This window comes from Dendrobates tinctorius, unplaced genomic scaffold, assembly GCF_039654945.1.
Source record: "Dendrobates tinctorius isolate UK_male_01 unplaced genomic scaffold, ASM3965494v1 ptg000145l, whole genome shotgun sequence".
NCBI lineage: Eukaryota > Metazoa > Chordata > Amphibia > Anura > Dendrobatidae > Dendrobates > Dendrobates tinctorius.
In genome coordinates this window covers 5,094,158-5,117,728 of record NW_027361812.1, presented here as the reverse complement: position 1 = coordinate 5,117,728, position 23,571 = coordinate 5,094,158, and the positions used below count along the sequence as shown (strand labels likewise).

Genomic DNA, 23,571 nt, shown 5'->3' with positions numbered 1-23,571 from the left:
CCAGGGGTTGAATCAACCATAAAAGCTCACCGTGAAGCAACATACCACCGTTGTTCCCGAAGTTGGACATTGGCTGTAATGTTTATTCCACCCAGGTTTCCAGTCAGTGAGAAATTGGGGTCACAAGATGGCTGTGAAACTGAGGTGGTACCAGGAAGAGCTGAAGATGGCAAGTGGTGAGTATAAGACTAGGGTCAGGGAACTTAGATTAGCGGCACTACTCCAGCGCCGAAATAAAAAAAAAATGCTGAAGTGGGGCTTTAGGGGAAAAAAAGAGTAATTCACAGTCTTTTTATTTATAAATCAGATTTAAAATGGTAAAAAAAAAAAGTGGGCAGATGCCCTTTGACTGACATTAGTATTTCCAGGAAAAATAGTATCCATTTCTGCAATTACTTTCATCTGCTGTAACCTAGAGTTAAAGAAATGTATCAAGACATATAATTATTTACTTGATTAGTCTAGTATGGGAAAATTTCTAATTGATATGAATAGCTCATTGCCACGCCTGCTTGTGGAATTCTCCCTCCACCCTGAAGAGATATATACCTACCAGAAGGCCATGTCTGCATTTAGCAGAACACTGAAATCCACACTAGAGTCTATGGGAGTTGGAGCATAGCCATATAAGCCATGTTAAAAAACGTGTGCTCAGGGGCCTTCTCACGGGCTATCCTGGCCGAATTTTTAGGCACACTTATATTTGTATTCTTTGGTCTTGGTTGTGCATTGCCATGGCCATCTGCACTTCCAAGTATTCTACAAATCTCTCTAGCCTTTGGTTTGGCAATAGGGACCCTTGTCCAGGTAATAGGGCACGTTAGTGGAGCTCACCTGAATCCTGCAGTGACGCTGGCATTCCTGGTGGCATCACAGATCTCCTTCCTGAAATGTGTATTCTACATCTTAGCTCAGATGTTGGGAGCTGTGGCCGGAGCTGGGTTACTCTATGAGTTCACCGCGCCCAAAGTACGAGGGAATCTTTCCATTAACTCGGTGAGTGAACGATGGGTAGCAACGTGGGAACCATTTAAAATGTAAATGTACTTGTAAAAAAAACTTTAGATATGTCATAGTGGCGTGTCAGAAGTTTTGATAAGTTAGGTAGATTGGAGGTTCCAGTTCTGAGACTCCCACCAATCTCTAAAACAGAGAAGCAGATGTGCTCAGCTTCATTTAAGGGCATGGTGGGGTCAACGCCTGGGCATGGTGGGGTCAACGTCTGGACCTCCGCTAATCATAACTTCTGACATTTCTCATGACACATGAAAAGTTTTTTTAAAAGTATGAATAATTGATTACACTTTAAATTTGGAATTTATAGAATTCCTAAATCTACACTTTGTATATGAATATATATATATCTTAATTACCATATATAGATATGTATATATATATAATTAGTTACTATGTGTATATAGTATTTTAAGTAGATATGTATAAATGTATATCTTAATATCTTAATATACGGTATATTTACTGTATATTGTATACAAATAGATAGATATACACACATCTACATATATAATATGAAATACTATATATACAGTATTATATGCCAATGTGTGTGTGTATATACATATTATGTATATATATATATATATTATGAATAATATACATATTACTACATCTATATATTACTATGTTATTTGCTGTTTGCTAATTGGACAGACGCTGCCTTATTTTCCCCAAATAAAAATATATATCTTCTTAATATCTAATTACTTGTTTAATATTTGTGCAATTTTTTAGTTTCCTGTTATATTATTTTAAAAAGCAAATAAATCCATCAGTTAATTGAAATCATCAACAAGAAGGCTGGCTATGATGGCTGATTTCTAATGTGACTATTGCTTATGTACCATAACAAAGCCCATAAATCAGCACATTTAAAAATACCGAACTGAATATCCAAAATAAAGCAGCACCATGTCTACAGCAGACGGTGCGAGGCACAGGACCCCGACTCTGTATCCTCTTGCTACAATATACGATCTATAAAGATAGGCTGCAATTCACACAGTGCATTGAGCAAGCGAAGATTTTTTCTTTTCCCTCGTCTGCGGAACGTTTCAGCTCTCTTAGGGACTTTTTCAAGCAGTGCGAAGCATTAGGGTGGAAGAACAAACCATGTGTATTCTCAAGTGTGTAACTGCTACGGAATAATTTTTAAAAGAATAATATTTTCAAAAGAATTTTTTCACAATAAAATATATATTTTTAATATATGTGGCAAAGACTTCTGTTTACATGAAGGTTTAGTAATTGAATTGGAAGTGCCAATATTTGAGGCCTTCATATTTTTGGGGTTATTGAATAAATGCACAGTAATAAGGACTGAAACATTGCATGGACATCAGCACACAGGCCAGTACAATTTCTGGGTGGTTCATCAGAGTTTCGGGATTGTTGCCTATTTGTAGTGACTTAGTGACTGAATTACATTAGGATTCATAGGGCATTTGGTAAAGCTGAAGACCCACACTAAGGACTCATACTCACTTGCGAGAGACTCGCATGATTCTGGTGCGAGTCTATCACATGAAAATCTGGCACTACCGCCGGCACTGGGACCGGAGCATGCGGCTGCATAGAAATACATGTAGCCGCACGCTCCGGTCCAAGTACCGGCAGCAGTGCCGGGTTTTCATGCAAGAGACTCGCACGAGAATCGTGTGAGTCTCTCGCAAGTGAGTATGAGCCCTACACCATTATGTAAAAAAGCACCAAGAAGACTCATTTTAAGACAGTATGTAATATTATAACAGATCCATCAACAGCAGCTTGTTGACAGTTTCCAGGAAGCAGTAGGATATCCTTGTCCATACAGCATAGGGTAAAATGAGAACAGCAGAAATATAGTACTCAACGTGGTTGTTTGCCTGATAATTGACATGATTTAGCATTTTGGCACCATTGCTTAGTTTTGCAGTCATCCTTCTTTAGTTTCTTATGTAAATGAGATGCTTGGTGCCGTGTGGGTAGCAATTTTTGCTGGCTAGTTCTGCACCAAAATTCTCGGCGATACAGTGTAATGTTCATATAGGGGGTTGCTTCTTAGGGTAATAACCATAGCAGATGAGGGTATGGCAGCCATTCACATTTATTTCAATACTGTGTGTTTCCAGATCAATGAGGAAACAACTGCGGGGCAAGCGGTGGCGGTGGAGCTGTTCCTCACCATGCAGCTCGTCTTGTGTGTTTTTGCTACAACAGACAGCAGAAGATCAGACAACATCGGATCTCCAGCTTTATCCATTGGACTTTCAGTTACTTTAGGACATCTACTTGGGGTATGTAAGCAAATAATTAATCAAAAATATTTGCACAACTTTAAATTTGAGCATGAGTATGACTGCGCCCACCAGCCAGTCCCCCAGTCTAATGAATATATGTTGCAATTCTTTTAGTCGTCCCGTATGGTTATTTATCACTTACATATTCTGGAAATCCTAAAGGCACCCAGACACATTAAAGTCAGTTGACACCATTCATTTCAATGTTTATGGTGGTCCCCTAAGTCTCCACTGACAGGTAATTTAAAGGGAAACTATCAGCAGGATTGTGCACAGTAACCTACACACAGGGTCAGGTCGGCGACGTTATTGATCAATCTATCAATCAATCAAATTTATTATCGCCAAGTACATATTACATATATACAAGGAATTCTTTGTGGCAAAGAGGCAACATAATATATAACAACAGATACAACAAGTAACATCTAACAAGACAGATACAGTATATAGTCTACACATGACGATTTAATTGTTGAACAGAGAGTGGATAGAAGCTGTTCATATGGCGGTTGGTGCTGCATTTGGGGACTCTGAAGCGACGTCCTGAAGGGAGTAGTTGGAATGAGGAGTGTCCCGGGTGAGAGGGATCGGATGAAATTTTCAATGCGTGGGATCGAATACTCTTATCATAAAGATCCTGGATTTTAGGCAGGGGGGAGCCTATAATTCTCTCTGCTGTTCTGAAAGTCCTTTGTAAGCGGAGTTTGTCATGTGCAGTGGCTCCCCCATACCAGACTATCAGAGAGGAACAAATCACAGATCTGATGACAGCATTAAAGAATAAGATCAGCAGATTCTTAGACAAACCATATCTTTTCAGCTGACGCAGGAAGAACATCCTCTGTTGTGCTTTTCTTATAACAGCATCCACGTTTTTCCCCCATTTAAGATCATGAGAGATGATAACACCAAGGAATTTGGTCTCTGTGACCCTAAGAACCACTTCGTCATGGATGTAGATTGGAAGTATCTCATGTTGATCTTTCCTAAAATCCACAACCATCTCAGCAGTTTTTTTAGTGTTGAGTACAAGATTATTGGCTTTACACCAGTCACATATTCTTTCCACCTCACTCCGATACAAGTCTTCAGCATTTCCCCTGATGAGACCAATCAGTGTCATATCATCGGCAAATTTCAAGATTTTTACTGAGTCTGCTGAAGAGATGCAATCATTCGTATAGAGAGAAAACAGTAACGGGGACAAAACACACCCCTGAGGTGCCCCGATGTTTGTGACCAAGGTGTCCGAAGTGAATGGTCCAACTTTTACACTCTGTATCCTGGCTGTCAGGAAGTTATAAATCCACAAGCATAAGTTGAGAGGGACTCCAAGAGCTACCATTTTCTTATGAAGTAAATTCAGATCAATGGTATTGAACGCTGAGCTAAAGTCCATGAAAAGAATCCGGACATATGAGTGCCGTTCATCTGTATGATCCAAAATGTACTTCAGTGCCAGATTGACAGTGTCGTTTGCCGAACGATTCTCCTTATAGGCAAACTGAAGCGGGTCCCATAGCTTCTGCGTGAATTTTATCAGGTGGGACATCATAATTCTTTCGAAGACTTTCATAGCTACAGATGTGAGTGCTACTGGTCTATAGTCGTTCAACTCAGAGGATCCCACTTTCTTGGGGACAGGGATAATTGTGGAATTTTTCCAACACTGAGGTACAACGCACTCTTTCAGTGACACATTGTATATATTTGTCAGTATAGGGGCAAGCTGGGTAGCACATACTTTCAGACACATTGGAGATACACCATCAGGGCCAGGTGCCTTTTTGACCTTAAGTCCCTTCAGGATGCGTATCACCTCTGCCTCGGAGATCACTACTTGGGTGTTGCACAATGAATGATCTTTATATGAACAGACTGAGGAGCTTAGAGATGAATAGCCACTGTGTGTAGAGCTTGCCTCAAATCTGCAGTAGAATTCATTTAACTCTGCTGCCAGACTTCTGCTGGGGTTCACTATAGTGGGGTGGCTTTTATAATTGGTGACCTCTCTTAATCCTCTCCATGCAGATCTAGTATCTTTTGATGAGAACCTTTCCTCCAGAATCTTTGCATACTCGTGTTTGGCTAACTTGATCTCTTTAGATAGCGAATTCCTAAGTTTCTTGAATTCAGTAATATCGCCTGCTTTATAAGCCTCCTCTTTTCTCTTACGGATCAACCTGACTTTATTTGTAAACCACGGCTTGTTGTTTCCCCGAAAGTGGACAGATTTGGATGGAATAAACGTGTCTTCACAAAAACGGATATATGAGGACACTGCATCAACCCATTCATCCAGACCCGAGCATGTTTCCTGGAATACCTCCCAGTCCGTGCATTCAAAGCATGCTTGTAGTTGCAATTTTGCCTCCTCAGACCATGTCTTCTTTGTATAAACTGTAGGTTTGGATGTTTTCAACCTTTGCCTGTAGGCTGGAATTAAATGAATTAGACAATGATCTGATAAGCCCACTGCTGCTCTCCTCACTGCCCTGTAGGCCCCTTTTAAGACAGTATAGCAGTGATCAAGCGTATTGTTCTCTCTCGTGAAGCAGTTTATATGTTGAGTAAATTTGGGGAGATCCAGGTTGAGTTTTCCTTTGTTAAAGTCCCCCATTACGATCACAAATGCTTCAGGAGATCCTTTCTCCCATTCTGATATTTTGCAAGCTAATTCACCAATAACAGCTTTAACAGATGCTTGAGGGGGAATATATACTGCAACCAGAACCATAGATGAAAACTCTCTTGGAGCGTAAAATGGTCTACAATTGAGTGCAAGGAACTCTAGATCTGGAGAGCAACCTTTTCCCAGTATGTTAACATCACAGCACCAGCTAGTGTTGATGTAGAGACATACCCCACCCCCCCTTTGTTTACCTGAAGCTACACAATCACGGTCAGCTCTGTAGATAACAAAACCAGGTAGATCCAGACTACAATCAGGGATGGTGTCATTCAACCAGGTCTCAGTAAAACAAAGAGCAGCTGAATTGGCCATATCAGATCTCATGTTACAAAGTAAGTTCAGTTCCTCCATTTTGTTAGATAAGGAACGGACATTAGCCAAGTGGAGTGAAGGAAGAGCTGTTCTGAACCCTCTCCTCCGAAGGCGTGCCAGGACTCCTCCTCTCCTACCTCTCTTGCAGTACACCTCCACAGGTTTCACAGAAGTAATGGATTTTATGTACTCAATTGTTGAATTAGCAATCATGCTCCAAGAAGGGGAGTCCATGAGAAATTGCGGATGATTCCAGAATAATAAATCGTCCCTTGAAATCATAAGAGTAGGTTTACAGAGTGCAGTGGCCATGACTACACTCAGCTTGTAGCTATAAAGACTGAACAGTCACAGCTTAGCAGAGTTAAATGTACAACTTTCCATAAAGGGTGCTCCCAGCACTGCTGGGGGGGAGGGCATGGGTGCAACAAGACAGGGACATCAGGGGACACGCCAACAGTCAGTCCAAACCTGCCCAGCTCTCCCTTTCAGCTCCACCTGGATCACAAGATCTCCAGAACATCTCCAGCACCGCACACTCCACCAGCTTTCCTATCCCGGGATCATCTGCATGCTGGAAATGGGTACAAGGCAGGTAGCCAGCAGCTTCACTCTCTCCCAGCTGAAACCAGGCACGGAGCTCCACGAGGACAGAAAGACACCAGTCCCAGCTGGTCGCAGTCTCCACACTACTCCCAGCTCTGCCGAATCCTGTAGCCCTACAGCTCCATGTGGACCACAAGATCTCCAGAACAACTCCAGCACCGCACACTCCACCAGGTTTCCTATCCTGGGATCATCTGCATGCTGGAAATGGGTACAAGGCAGGCAGCCAGCAGCTTCACTCTCTCCCAGCTGAATCCAGGCACGGAGCTCCACGAGGACAGAAAGACACCGGTCCATTAACAATTAAACGGGGTAAAAAACTAAAAAACTCAGGAGCCTCATGCCAGAGCAGCCATCTCTCGGCGCTCCTCCCCCTGCATTGATTAAAATGATACCTTGGTTGATGAAATCCGTCTTGTGGTTTTTGCTTAATCTTTATTTTCAGTTGAGAGTTAATGATATGCTCGTGCTCCGGGGCGGCCTGTGGGGGGGTCTTCATGTGGTGCGCTGATTAGGTATTCACCAGTATGGCTTCTGACACGTCACTGATCCCTAAATGACCTGCCCCCTAGGTTACATAATGATTATTATATGTACTGAAAAAAAATCACATCCAGCAGGCAGGCAGCGGGAGCTAGATCTGGTGAATAAGGTGGGTGGTCAACCAGCTGGAAGCCCAGCTCGGCCAGTTTTGCCTTGGTCGCTTTTGCAGTGTGAGCGGAGGCATTGTCTTGCAGGAGCATGATTCCTTTGGGCAGCTTGCCATGCTTTTGGCCTTCAGAGCTGCCTTCAATTGGTCCAGAAGTTCAGTGTCATACCTTGCATTGATGGTGGAACCCTTTTGAAGGTAGTCCACTAGCAGCACGCCCTCCTTAACCCAGAACACAGACGTCATCACCTTAGTGGCTGATTTTTGCACCCTGAACTTCTTTGGACGAGGCGATGCACTGTGCCTCCACTCTTTTGACTGCTCCTTGGTTTCAGAGTCATACAAATAAATCCAGGTCTCGTCCATAGTGACCAGTTGGTCCAGGAAGTTCTTATCAGTCTGGAAATGCTGACAAATGGACCGGGAAGCTTTCACTCGCATGCTTTTCTGATCTGTTGTCAAACATTTGGGGACTCACTTTGCAGATAGCTTCTTCATGTCCAAATGTTCATGGATAATTACACGAACACGTTCACGGGAAATCCCCATGATGTCTGCTGTTGCTTTAGCTGAAATTTGCCGATTCTCCAGTATGAGGTTGTGCACAGCATCGACCATCTCCAGAACAACAACCACTCTCGGTCGTCCAGGTTGTTCCTCATTGTTGGTGCTGAAGTGGCCTGTTTTACATTTGGCCACCCAGTTCATAACTGTAGCATATGAAGGGCATTGATCCCCCATTGTCTGCGACATATCACCATGAATATCCTTTGTGGACTTTCCTAGCAGAAACAAGAATTTTATCACTCCTCTGCTCTCATTTGCTGTGAATATCGCATTAGACTCCGCCACTTTGTTTCCCCACGTGTGCGTAAAACACTGTTGCCATAAGCAAAAAACACAACATTTTGAAAACATATACAGTATTAGACACATAAGGCTTTCATGTGATGTAACATTCGTTACCATAGAAACAAAAAAAGATCACAAAGCCAAAGACTTATCAGCAGCCCCTCGTATAATATGCATTAAATTGTTTTATTTAGTCATATACATTGATTCTGGAAAAAAAAAAATCTTTCTCAAAATGGAGATGGTCGCACCTGCGCAGCAGCATCTATCGGCCGATCCTACTGGGCAGGCGCCGCCAGCGCCATTTTGCTAGAGGAAAAAAACTTGTCTACACCAAAATGGCGCCGGTGGCACCTGAGCAGTAGCATCTATCGGATCGCTGTTTAGCAATCATCCAATGAACGTACACCAAGTACACTCGGCTATGGTGAATGTGTGTGCTAATGTTTATTCAGCAGAGCAGACCCAGGAGACATAAGCAGCTGCCAAATGCCTTTAGAACCACTAATCAGTCAGGAAACTATAGGATCAAGCAAAAAAAATCCTCCTTGTTCTACATAATCTTCTATTGACAGTAATCCTCATCTGAGGATCTGCAGACCCTCATAGTTTGGCTAAGTATCTTTTGTCATATTTCCAGGCTCATTATTAAAGGGAATTTGTCACCAGTTTTTGTTATCCCATCTGAGAGCAGCATAATCTAGGGGAAGAGACCCTGACGTCAGAGATTTATCACTTACTTGGTTGTTTGCTGTCATTTTGTTAAAATCACTGTTTAATCTGCTGCAGATCTACCAGTTCTCTGAATATTGAGCTCTGTATAACCCCGCCCACACCACAGATTTCCAGCTTTCTGCCTATGCACAGTGTACTATGCCAGTCAGAGTTGGGGGCAGGGTTATACAGAGCTCACGAATATGGAGAACTACCTGGCAGTAGGTTTACAAGTCCTCTAATGATAATCTACTGCTGATAAATCTGTGATGCTATCAAAACTAGAGCAAGCAGCCAAGTATGTGACACATCACTGGAATCAGAGTCTCTTCCTCTACATTATGCTGTTCTAAAATTAGGTGGCAAAAACCTGGTGACTCGTTCCCTTTAACTCTTGCACTTACAGCATAGCCACCTCCAATACGTGGTACTAGAGAGCCCTCGTGCTTCCTGCTGAAGGAAAGCTCATTTGTATGGCACAAGCACAAATTTCTGAAAAGTTCCTTTCAATTTGAGTAAATTACTTATTGCTGAGTTCTTGCCGTGTACATTGTATACTTATTTATCTCTGTGTTCTGACACAGTTCCATCTCTTTGTTCCTTTCAGATCTATTTCACTGGTTGTTCAATGAATCCAGCGAGGTCTTTTGGTCCTGCAATGATTATGGGATTGTACGATTATCACTGGGTAAGAACATATGGGGCGAACACAAGACTTGATTCATCTAAAAACTGTGAAGCATGCATTCAGTGTTGGTGGGACTTTTTTGAGTCAAAGTCAGGAGTGGATACAAAAAAAAGGAAAGAGTATGAAATAACAAAATAAATATAAGTATCGCAGGAAAAAAGTGCCACTCTAAACCTTAACGCCTGTGTTTTTCGCATATATAACACATATCCATTTTAGTCTATGGAGCTGTTCACATGTCCATGTTTATTTGTGGACCATGTGTCAGTGTAAAGTCATGGAGACATGTCCACTTTTGATCCATGTCATCAGGGGCGCAACAACCGCGGTCGCAGAGGCCTGTGTGAATGATCCGCCGACTCCAGCGCAAACTTCAACTGGATGTGCATCCTCGGACGCCCATTCAGCTGAAGTGTATCGTGGCACAGAGACCTGTAGGTTCCATGAGCGGCAATACATGCTGCCAGCTAATCAGAAGCCAGCAACTGACATCTGCATGCATGTGACTGGGGGTGCACGGCAATGGCGTCATGCACTCTTGGCGCTTGCATGCTGAAGTCGGCTGTGGACTTCAGAAGAGCATACTGTATGGCGGAGGAGAGGATGGAAGGTGAGTAGAATTGTTTCGTTATTCTATCCATTACCAGCTGCAGAATGGAAAACATACAGGTGCATCTCACAAAATTAGAATATCATCAAAATTAATTTATTTTAGTTCTTCAATACAAAAAGTGAAACTCCTATATTATACAGAGTCATTACAAACAGAGTGATCTATTTCACGTGTTTATTTCTGTTAATGTTGATGATTATGGCTTACAGCCAATGAAAACCCAAAAGTGATTATCTCAGTAAATTAGAATACTTTATAACACCAGCTTGAAAAATGATTTTAAAATCCGAAATGTTGGCCAACTGAAATGTATGTTCAGTAAATGCATTCAATACTTGGTTGGGGCTCCTTTGGCATCAATTACTGCATCAATGTGGCGTGGCATGGAGGCGATCAGCCTGTGGCACTGCTGAGGGGTTATGGAAGCCCAGGTTGCTTTGATAGCAGCCTTCAGCTCGTCTGCATTGTGGGGTCTGGTGTCTCTCATCTTCCTCTTGACAATACCCCATAGATTCTCTATGGGGTTAATGTCAGGCTAGTTTGCTGACCAATCAAGCACAGTGATACTGTTGTTTTTACACCAGGTATTGGTACTTTTGGCAGTGTGGACAGGTGCCAAGTCCTGCTGGACAATGAAATTTCCAACTCCAAAAAGCTTGTCGTCGGAGGGAAGCATGACATGTTCTAAAATATCCTGGTAGACGGCTGCGCTGACTTTGATCTTGATAAAACATAGTGGATCTACACCAGCAGATGACATGGCTGATTGTCTCCATGCCACGCCGCATTGATGCAGTAATTGATGCAAAAGGACTCCCGACCAAGTATTGAGTGCATTTACTGAACATACATTTCAGTAGGCCAACAATTCGGATTTTAAAATCATTTTTCAAGCTGGTGTTATAAAGTATTCTAATTTACTGAGATAATGAGTTTTGGGTTTTCATTGGCTGTAAGCCATAATCATCAACATTAACAGAAATAAACACATGAAATAGATCACTCTGTCTGTAATGACTTTATATAATGAGTTTCACTTTTTGTATTGAAGACCTGAAATAAATTAACTTTTTGATGATATTCTAATTTTGCTCGATGTACCTGTATACCAGGATGGGACCCAGGATAAGGGACGTAAACCAGGATGGGGGATATATATGCCAGGATGGGGCCAAGGATAAGGGACATATATACCAGGATGGGGGATATGTATCAGGGTGGGGCCAAGAATAAAGGATATATACCAGGATCTAGGATATATATACCAGGATGGGGCCAGGAAGGGGAACATGTATACCAGGTTTTGGCTTACAAATACTGATGTAAAATACTGACCAAATAATGAACTGTGTACGTGGCCTTACTTTTATTTTGTTCAATGAAATCCCTGCTTGCTCTGTGTGTTACAGTCGAGCTTGTGGTCATAATCAATGATTGATACTGATCTCTACATGCACACCCTGTATAGAAAAGGCTGTCATTTACTACTTAGGCCCACCCCACTGATTGCTACTTTCTGAGTGAATAAAATATATTTTGTATTGAATCTCTTCCAACAAACCTGTATATCAATCTGTCCCGAACCCCCTGATCTACAACATTCTGCTGGCAGATCAGACTGCATATTCAATGTGAGAAAAAAAAATGAATGGGAACCCAACGCCAGTTTTTCCAAATGTAAAGTACGGCCACCACCTTTACGGCCTATTTTACAATATTCTTGTAAGCTGTATGTAAGTCCCCAATCCCTTCTGCATAAAATAAAACATAACTTTTATTATACCCCCAGTCTGGTCTGATGGGCATCTCTGGGCTTGCTTCTGCGCCTCCTCTCTTTCCACAATCACCAACCTCCCGCTTGCTTTATGTGGATGATGTGTCCTACAGTATCCCCAAATCGCGCTCCTTTAAAGGCTATGTACACCTTCAGATAGAAGTTTAGTTTTCATTTTCTTCCTAAAGGTAAAATTAAACAACTTTCTAAACAGTCTTCATAATAACTTTTCTATTTTGCCACTTCAGAGTGACTGTAAGTCCTTTAGAAGAGTGTTTTTTCAAAAATGTTACAGCACTCTCTGCTCTCCCCTCCCGTCTGTCAGCGTTAGAGATAACAACAGTAAGGAGGATGGGGTACACAGATCGCCATTGTGTGGAAAGAGTAGAAAGTGCCTCAGGGAGGGCAGAGGTTACTGGAAAGGAAGAAAGCACATGAAGAGGAATTAATGCAGGATAGAAGCTGCGTTGATATAGGAGATAATGAAGACACTCTGAATACACATTTCTCACATCCAGCCTATACTACTTTGAGAGACACTCCCATAAAAAGAAAAATCTGAAACTATAATCAAGCTGTATATTGAATATCAAGTGTCCTCAAACTGAATGCAATTAACATTAACGTATTTTTCGGACTATAAGACGCACCGGACCATAAGATGCACCCCAAATTTGTCAGAAGGAAAATAGGGAAAAAATTATGTGTCAAATGGGGGCCCGTCTTACAGTCTGAATTTAGCTTGCCGGGGGGAATCGTCACAGGTGGAGGAGTGATCACGGTGGTCTAGGCTGGTGCGGAGGCCTCCGGGAAATCCCATCTCAGGCTAGTGTAGCGGTGGTGGTGCTCTGTGGTGTCGCAGTGCACCGCCAGCATTTTGCAACAGGTGCAGCGGTGGTGGTGTTGCTCCTCTCTGGGGCAGCGGCGGTGCTCTGTGGTGCTCCTCTGTGGGGCATCGGCGGTGGTGGTGCTCTGTGGTGCTCCTCTGTGGGTGGTGCTCTGTGGGGCAGCGGCGGTGGTGCTTCTCTTCCCAGGCTGGTGTGGTGCTGCGGCGCTGGTGCTCCTCTGTGCTGTGGTGGCTATGGTGCTTCTCGATGGGGCAGCGGTGTTGGTGCTCTGTGGGGCGGTGGAGCCCTACCATCGCTGCCACCCCACGGAGGAGCACCACCGCCACCACCCCACAGAGGAGCACCACAGAGCACCACAGCCACACCAACCTGGGAAGGGAGGCTGCATCGCCCTGTAGTGTCAGACCGGAATTGCCGCCATAGTATTCGTAAGTATATTCCGACCATAAGACGCACCCTCATTTTCCACCAAAATCTTTTGGGGAAAAAGTGCGTCTTATGGTCCAAAAAATATGGTAACTAACGTATTTGTGCTTACTCTCAGGTCTTTTGGGTAGGTCCCATGTGTGGTGGAATTTTTGGGTCTTTGATCTACAATTACTTACTGGTCCCACATACAAAGAATGCTTTGGCTAGATTGTCAATTCTTCAAGGAAAATATGACCCAGAACATGAACAAGAGCGAGAAGAACACCGCAAACATTCTGTGGAGCTGAGTTCTTTTCACAAGAGCATGGATAAAGTGTAAGGTCACAAAGAAAGAACGTGGAATTTTAATGAATGCAATGGACTGTCGTCTACCCTTCGTGTATACCACTATTTTACTATACTGAATAAATCAGTACAAAGTCTAACAGACTAGTAGGAATTCAAAACCAAAGAAATGAGCCACAGCATAAGCTGGTATACATGCAATGTATACAGTAAGAGCATGTTAGCACTGTGGCCAATAAACAGACAAAGTCTAAGAGAGAAACAAAATGAGCATATACCCTGCTGTAAATAGTAATAGTACAAAGAAATGCATAGGGTACTCAGTAAACACTGTTATTTAATCAAAAAATCATAAAAGCCATCCCACCGCAAGAAGGTGTACCCTAATCGGGATGGTCCTGTCCTCTATTATTAAAATCTCGCCTTGTGTTAGATGACGTCTATGTAGAATAGTAGGAATATTAATATTTTTATTACTATTCTTACAAATGTAAGTCCTACCTTTAGATGCATATTTTAGAACCTATGCTTAATCCATGTACAGTAAACCTTTTCTAAATCCATGTACCTAAAGGAATAGGATTGAGAATGTGAAGGAAGAAGTATGATTACTGATATTGAGTATTTTCAGTGTATGAGCAATGCATTGATGTAGACTTGTTAATGTGGCGTTTTCATTATTGAACTGATGTTTTGTTATCTGTGGTAAGTTATAAGAGAGAGTTTTGCTCAAATCAGACTCCACCCATGAAGGTATATATCTCTTACTATATATATGTATATTATTATTTTTATAACATAGTTAGGCCAGTTTATATTACTTTAATCAATGCATATCATGTAAATATCATGGCTACAAGATGTGGATGTCCTTTGGGTTTACTGGACAGAACTTAGGTGATCACAGAGGTCTCTCTGAGTTTGGTTCAGCAGACACTGGGTGATCGGTATCTTGTGGCCTTATTACTGATATTAAAGTGCAGCGGAATTCCGGGAATCTGTCACTAGCATACCTCATATAGCATGTACATGGCTGCCATACTCCTGCTGCTCCCCAGACTATTTGTATAACTTTAGCTGCATTGATTTCAGGATGTACTCATTTAGAGTACAGATGATGGCAGTGAACGGAACAGCTCAGCACCTGTGTCTCCCTAACTCTATGGATAATCTGCTGCAGGACATTGTTCTACTGAGGCCGCGTTCACACCTTCAGTATTTGGTCAGTATTTTACACCAGTATTTGTAAGCCAAATGTGGGTGAGAACTGCAGAAGTGGTGACGTCCTTCTATTATACTTTTCCTCTGATTGTCCCCCTCGTGGTTTTGGCTGAGAAATACGGATATAAAATACTGATCAAATACTGAACGTGTGACCGTGGCCTAAGCTCAATACTCAAAAGGGGGAGACAGCAACTAGATTTCACTGCCATCATCAGAGCCCTAAATGAGCACATCCTGATATCAATACAACTAAATATAGGGAAATATACTGAGAAAAAAACGGAGGACTGGAAGACTCTTGCATGTATTTATTGTTACATAAATAGCGACAAATTGCTAATAAAGTTATTTCCAAAGTTTCGTAACTTTACATCATGGATACAGTTATTTTAAAAAAAAAGTTTAGTTACTCTTTAAAGACGTTGACCATGACTTTAGCAGATGACCATGACTTAACATTGACCTCCCCATAGGATAGATCATCAATATGAGATTGATAGAGTCTTACCCCCACTGATCAGATGCAGAAATTAACGAGGTAGGGGGTAAAACATCGCAACCTTATGCATTATCTATTGACTTTTTACAAAGATACCAGTTCCACATTTGCAATGCACCCATCTATTAGCGACTCATCATAATATGAGTAATAAGGAGAACCAGATTCAAATCTGCTACAAAATCAATCAAAATTGAAAAACAACAGAAAAGGAATGTTATGGGTACATGTACAAATCAGTGATTAAATACCTAGGTGTATAGCGCGAGGATTAGGTCAGGACATAATAATAGTGTTGTTAGTCAAACAGAATGGGAAATCTTCTAATATTATAAACTAGTATAGCTATGACAGACATGTATATGAATAAGGACCCCTGAAATAAATTTTATCAATGAACTATGTTGCCCACTGGATAACAAGTAGTCAGTGCCAGTAGGATGGGTCGATAGACATTATAACTATCAATAGTCATTTACTTACAGAAGGCTCATGTTTGGACATAATGCATATAGTAATTAGAATTTCATTATAAGGTATTCACCCATTGTATCAGTCCTGTCTGCACTTCGGCCACGTTCCTCAATGCGCGTTTCGCGTTAATCTCGCTTCCTCAGGCCCCTGATAGACACTATGACTACGGTCCCATCACACCAGCACTGACTACTTGTTACCCAGTGGGCAACATAGTCCATTGATAAAATTTATTTCAGGGGTCCTTTTTCATATACAGTGGGGAAAAAAGTATTTAGTCAGCCCCCAATTGTGCAAGTTCTGCCACTTAAGAAGATGAGAGAGGGCTGTAATTGACATCATAGGTAGACCACAACTAAGAGTCAAAATGAGATAATAAATCCAGAAAATCACCGTGTCTGATTTGGCAAGATTTATTTTGCAAATTATGGTGGAAAATAAGTATTTGGTCACCTAAAAACATGCAAGATATTTGGCTCTCACAGACCTGTAACAACTCCTTTAAGAGTTTCCTCTATCCTCCACTCATTACCTGTAGTAATGGCACCTGTTTGAACTTGTTATCAGTATAAAAGACTCCTGTCCAGAACAAACAGTCACAATCCAAACCCCACTATGGTGAAGACCAAAGAGCTGGGAAGACTGAATCTGCAATAGGCAAGCAGCTTGGTGTGATGAAATCAACTGTGGGAGCAATAATAAGAAAAAGGAAGACATACAAGACCACTGATAATCTCCCTCAATCTGGGGTTCCATGCAAGATCTCACCAGGTGAGGTCAATATGATCGCAAGAATGGTGAGCAAAATCCCAGAACCACACAGGTAGACCTAGTGAATGACCTGCATAGAGCTGGGACCACTGTAACAAAGGCTACCACCAGTAACACACTACACCGCCAGGGACTAAGATCCTGCAGGGCTTGACATGTCCCCCTGCTTAAGCCAGTACATGTCTGGGCCCATCTAAAGTTTGCGAGAGAGCATTTGGATTATCCAGAAGAGTATTGGAAGAATGTCATATGGTCTGATGAAACCAAAGTAAAACTGTTTGGTCGAAACAAAACTCATCGTGTTTGGAGGAGACAGAATGTTGAGATGCTTCCAAAGAACACCATACCTACTGTGAAGCATGGGGGTGGAAACATCATGCTTTGGGGCTGTTTCTCTGCAAAGGGACCAGGGCGACTGATCCATGTACATGAAAGAACGAATGGGGCCATGTATCGTTAGATTTTGAGTGCAAACCTCCTTCCATCAGCAAGGCCATTGAACATGAAAAGTGGATGGGTCTTTCAGCATGATAATGATCCCAAGCACACCGCTAGGGCTTCGTAAGAAGCATATGAAGGTCCTGGAGTGGCTTAGCCAGTCTCCAGATCTCAACCCCATAGAAAACCTTTGGAGGGATTTGAAAGTCCGTGTTGCCTAGCGACAGGCCCAAAACATCACTGCTCTAGAGGAGATCTGCATGGAGGAATGGGCCAACATACCACCAACAGTGTGTGCCAACCTTGTGTAGACTTACAGAAAATGTTTGACCTCTGTCATTGCCAGCAAAGAATATATAACAAAATATTGAACTTTTGTTAATGACCAAATACTTATTTTCCACCATAATTTGCAAAATAAATGTTGCCAAATCAGACAAGGTGATTTTCTATATTTGTTTTCTCATTTTGACTCTCATAGTTGTAGTCTACCTATGATGCCAATTACAGGCCTCTCTCATCTTTTTAAGTGGGAGAACCTGTACTCTTGGTGGCTGACTAAATACTTTTTTTTCCCCACTGTACATGTCTCTCGTAGCTATATTAGTATTTAATATTAGAAGATTTCTCAGTCAGTTTGACTAATAACGCTATCATTATGTCCTGACCTAATCCTACAGTATATACTTAGTGATTTAATCATTAAATTGCACACGCACCCATAAAATTCTTTTTCTCTTGTTTTTTAATTTTGATTGTAATTTTGTGTCTAAATAAAATTTTGTAAGATTTTTTAGCACTTTTGTTCTCCTTATTAGTTATTATCTATTGTCTGTTGCTAACTTATGCACTTTATCTCCTATTCCCATACAAGTGAATGCGATAAATTGCAGTACTCAGCAGCAACCAAGCAATGTTGTCATGCACAGTGTGGGAAGACTAAGTGCATTATGAGAGAAAGAGGGGAAGCCCAAATGCTACGGAAATGGGGAGTGGAGACCCCATAGGCAGATCTAATAGGTCCCTGCCACCTCTACTATTCCTATATTGGTTCCACACCAATCGCTGAGCAGGAATCTAAGCCCTCTTTATCCCTAGAACTAGGCCCTGAATAAGGAACAGGGGGGATGAGCACAGGGGGAAAGCAGGGGAAAGCAACTTATATTGAGCAGACTCACAGTTGTAACACCAAACGTCCTCCAACAGCACCAGAGAGGAAGTAAGCCGACTGCTATAGCTTCAAGCCTTCACAAGGGGAAAATATTAATATCACCAGAGGCTCCCTGAAGCAGACAGGGAGACTAAAAACGCCCAGGTCCAGGTGTGTCAAATAGAGACAAAGGAGGTTGTCACTGGGTACAAAAGTCAAAAGGATTAACAAGGCGTCTGCAGTGCCAAATTCAGAGATCTTCTGCAGCCAGATGCAGAGCAATGGTAGCATCTGACATACTCGTGACAAATGTACAGACCTACTGTGTTCCACCCTGTACATCGCTTAGTTTCATATGCTGCCAGAGCAGATTTCAGCTAATTGCTGGGATTGTTGTGTGTCAGACACCCTTCAATTCCATACTTGCGTCTTATCCTAAGGATAAGTCTTCAATCTTTAAATGCCGAACAACCTCTTTATGGTGTCTGCACACCTTGCACTCAGACCGTTATCTTTCCACATTCCTCCATTCACATTCTATGTTCAACCATTTAGGAATCTGTTTTTAATGGAGAGAGAAAAGTGATCTCCAGAAACCTCTCACAGCAGCATATTTCCAGGGAGAGCAAAAATATCGAGAATTTTCAATATGCCCGATCTTCTTTCCCTCGATGTCATCTATTAGCAGAGAGTTAGAAGGCCACTTCATATATTACATAAATCGCCAGTCAGGTGAAATTGGTCAGTTTGGATGACTTTTCTGTAATGTGAATAGAAGCCATTAGTATTTGAGCCTCTGTGGGTTGTCATTGACCTCACCGATGCCAAAGGGAAATGGCAAAGCGTATATGAAGGTAAACCTTGAGAAATATATTTAGGTCCATATATATTTGGACAGAGACAACATTTTTCTAATTTTGGTTCTAGACATTACCACAATGAATTTTAAACAAAACAATTCAGATGCAGTTGAAGTTCAGACTTTCAGCTTTCATTTGAGGGTATCCACAAAAAAATTGGATCAAGGGTTTAGGAGTTTCGGCTCCTTAACATGTGCCACCCTGTTTTTAAAGGGACCAAAAGTAATTGAACAGTTTAAATAATTGTAAATCAAATGTTCATTTCTAGTACTTGGTTGGAAACCCTTTGTTGGCAATGACTGCCTGAAGTCTTGAACTCATGGACCTCACCAGACACTGTGTTTCCTCCTTTTTGATGCTCTGCCAGGCCTTCACTGCGGTGGTTTTCAGTTGCTGTTTGTTTGTGGGCCTTTCCTCTTGAAGATTAGTCTTTAACAAGTGAAATGCATGCTCAATTGGGTTGACATCAGGTGACTGACTTTGCCATTCAAGAATATTCCACTTCTTTGCTTTAATAAACTCCTGGGTTGCTTTGGCTTTATGTTTTGGGTCATTGTCCATCTGTAGTATGAAACAACAAGCAATCAGTTTGGCTGCATTTGGCTGGATCTGAGCACACAGCATGACTCTGAATACCTCAGTATTCATTTGGCTGCTTCTGTCCTGTGTCACATCATCAATAAACACTAGTGGCCCAGTGCCACTGGCAGCCATGCATGCCCAAGCCATCACACTGCCTCCGCCATGTTTTACAGATGATGTGGTATGCTTTGGATCATGAGCTGTACCACGCCTTCACCATACTTTTCTCTTTCCATCATTCTGGTAGTGGTTGATCTTGGTTTCATCTGTCCAAAGAATGTTCTTCCAGAACTGTGCTGGCTTTTTTAGATGTTTTTTTAGCAAAGTCCAGTCTAGCCTTTTTATTCTTGATGCTTATGAGTGGCTTGCACCGTGCAGTGAACCCTCTGTATTTACTTTCATGCAGTCTTCTCTTTATGGTAGATTTGGATATTGATACGCCAACCTCCTGGAGAGTGTTGTTCACTTGGTTGGCTGTTGTGAAGGGGTTTCTCTTCACCATGGAGACTATTCTGCGATCATCCACCACTGTTGTCTTCCGTGGGCACCCAGGTCTTTTTGCATTGATGAGTTCACCAGTGCTTTCTTTCTCAATATGTACCAAACTGTAGATTTTGCCACTCCTAATGTTGTAGCAATTTCTCGGATGGGTTTTTTCTGTTTTTGCAGCTTAAGGATAGCTTGTTTCACCTGCATGGAGAGCTCCTTTGACCGCTGTTTCCTTCACAGCAAAACCTTCTAAATGCAAGCAACACACCTCAAATCAACTCCAGGCCTTTTATCTGCTTAATTGAGTGACATAACGAAGGGATTGCCCACACCTGTCCATGAAATAGCCTTGGAGTCAATTGTCCAATTACTTTTGGTCCCTTTAAAAACAGGGTGGCACATGTTAAGGAGCTGAAACTCCTAAACCCTTCATACAATTTTAATGTGGATACCCTGAAATGAAAGCTGAAAGTCTGAACTTCAACTGCATCTGAATTGTTTTGTTTAAAATTCATTGTGGTAATGTCTAGAACCAAAATTAGAAAAATATAGGCTCTGTCCAAATATATATGGACCTAACTGTAAAAGGTAACAGAAATGCAAAGGTGGAACTGAAATGTTATAACAATTTTTCCATTGGTTGTTTGACCAAATGGTTTTTATATAATATGCGCTAAATGTAATGATCGATGCATTCCCAGTTAGCAATGCATGTCTATGTTATTATGGCTCTTCCATCTCCATCACATCTTGAGATGTGCTATATGTGTCTATGGCAAGAATGGATTCATCTTCCGTCATGTCATCCCTGACTTTCCAGCAACTCTCGAATGCAGGATGAATGTATAAAAGACTTGTCTGAATAACAACGAACAATAAAATGTTCTAATTTTACTACTTAATTCTGTGTGCTGTCTAGTTTTTTCATCATTTTTATTCGGCACCTTTGTAAAATTGCTGCACCTGAGACGTTTGATAAATGACTGCTCTGACAAGTCGAGAACATTATTTCCAAATTTGCTTTATTTAGAACACTTACTTGTCAATCAAACGAATGATGTACAATTATACCCCAATATTTCAGCAAGGATAATGCTCATGCTGTATAAAACATAAATGGATTTTACTAAACCAATGAATTTAACTACTAATGCTGTGGAAATGTGCACCCAACATTTATAATCCTATCATTTTTTGTCTGCAGCTTTGAGATGAACCACCTATTTAGTGTGTGGTCGAACAGCAATCTCGTGTGTTTGGCCACCTGTATGGTGGTTAAATACCTTCATTATTTTTTTTCTTCTAACTTCCACATACACAGAGCTGCCCAGGCTGGTTGATGAGGAGAGAAGATAAAGCTTCTGCCAGAAACTTCTGGCAGCTTATCTGTCTTGAGAACAAAGAATCAGTAATGTTGGAATCCAACACACACAGATACTTTTTCTTCCCCGTAATCTGTCAAATGAACATCAGCAGAACATCTAAAACACATCAGATGGGTGGCAGGTTTTTCCAATATTGTCTACTGTCCACGCCTTGCCTGATATCGAAAGACCTTATCCACTGCCATATTGAGTCTCCTTGGATATAATAAAGGAGGTTTTGAGCCAAATTTCAAAACAAAGGAATAAGCTACACTTAATTGACTTCTCCGACTTCACAAGTATTACATAGCTGAACTGGAGAGGGTGCAGAGAAGAGCGACCAAGGTTATTAGGGAACTAGGGGGTCTGCACTACCAAGACAGGTTATTACACTTGGGGTTATTTAGTTTGGAGAATCGAAGGCTTAGGGGTGATCTTATTACAATGTATAAATATATGCGGGGACAGTGCAAAGACCTTTCTAATGATCTATATACTCTTAGACCTGTGACGGGGACAAGGGGGCATCCTCTACGTCTGGAGGAAAGAAGGTTTAAGCATAATCATAGACGCGGATTCTTTACTGTAAGAGCAGTGAGACTATGGAACTCTCTACCATATGATGTTGTAATGAGTGATTCCGTAATAAAATTTAAGAAGGGACTGGATGCCTTTCTTGAAAAGTATAATATTACAGGGTATATACATTAGTTTCCTTAATATTGCGTTGATCCAGGGAGCTAGTCTGATTGCCGTATGTGGAGTCGGGAAGGAATTTTTTTCCCCAACGTGAAGCTTACTGTTTGCCACATGGGTTTTTTTTTGCCTTCCTCTGGATCAACATGTTAGGGCAAGTTAGGATAGGATATGGGTTGAACTAGATGGACTTAAAGTCTTCCTTCAACCTTAATAACTATGTTACTATGTTATGATATTTTTCCTTTTAGGAAAAGGAGACTACATGTCACAATATTTTTAAAAATAAGCATGAAAAAAATTGCCTTCATTGGACAAACAGTATTGTTGTGTGTGGTTCTACAGATGAACTGCAACTACTTTCTGAAAAAAAAAAGTCTGAGCTCTTCCATCCAAGTAATTCAATTCTGCTCCCTGAACCTGTGATCGAGGATTTATGTTGAACGAGGTCTAGACATAACTTTTCTACAAATAGGAGGCTAATTTTGTAGCAGCTAAGAGATAGTACTGTGATTCCCTAATAGAGAGCAGTAGGCATTCTAGGTACTGTCATATGAAGGCCTATATTGTGTTGTATAACAGACTTAACAGACTGCTATTCTCTGTGCATGATTTTGCAACATTTTTAAAGGGAATCTGTGACTACACTATGTTTATGCTTAATTATGCCAGGCGTCCTATTCAGTTGGCCCAGGGACGTGAGCCATTGTTCAGTCTGAACATTGACTCTTATTGTAGATTGTATTGATGTTTGTTGATATGTTGAATGGTTGATGATTACCTACTGTATCAGTCCTTGCAGCCTATTGTTTTGCTATCCTTGAGGAACAAGAGCGCAGGTTAATTGAACAATCAATGTTTGTTAATATGTTGATTACTCATTGTATCAGTCCATGCCACTTGTTGTTCTGCAAACATTACAGAACAAAATATGCAGAGTAATTGAACACTCGAACAATGAGAAATTACCTCCTCTCACCTCCCAATGCTGTGGAAAAATGCATGACTAAGAGCTGAACTATAAAAGTGGCCACATACATCAATATACTCTGTCAGGTTTTCCTAAGCTACCTCCTCTGTATAGGTCCCCACCAAAAGCAGGGTGACACTTGTTGGGGCAGTTGGCCCTGGAAGCCCTGAAGTCACAGATGTACTATTTCCTGGCGAGCCAGTGGAAGGGTAAAACTCTGTAATTTTCACCATCTTATGTACTTGCTGAGACTGTTCTAAATGGTATTGACTGTTGCTGATCCAATAAATGAT

The 23,571-nt window shown here is 41.5% G+C and overlaps 1 protein-coding gene across 1 annotated transcript; it reads left to right on the top strand.

The window, feature by feature from the left end:
• The first annotated feature begins 589 nt into the window (after positions 1–589).
• On the top strand, positions 590–15,664 carry LOC141049572 (aquaporin-2-like). Its single transcript, XM_073546136.1, has 4 exons — positions 590–996; positions 3,129–3,293; positions 9,732–9,812; positions 13,592–15,664. The coding sequence occupies exons 1-4, from the start codon at positions 634–636 to the stop codon at positions 13,793–13,795; spliced, it is 813 nt and encodes a 270-aa protein (XP_073402237.1). The 5' UTR covers positions 590–633; the 3' UTR covers positions 13,796–15,664.
• The last annotated feature ends 7,907 nt before the right edge of the window (positions 15,665–23,571 follow it).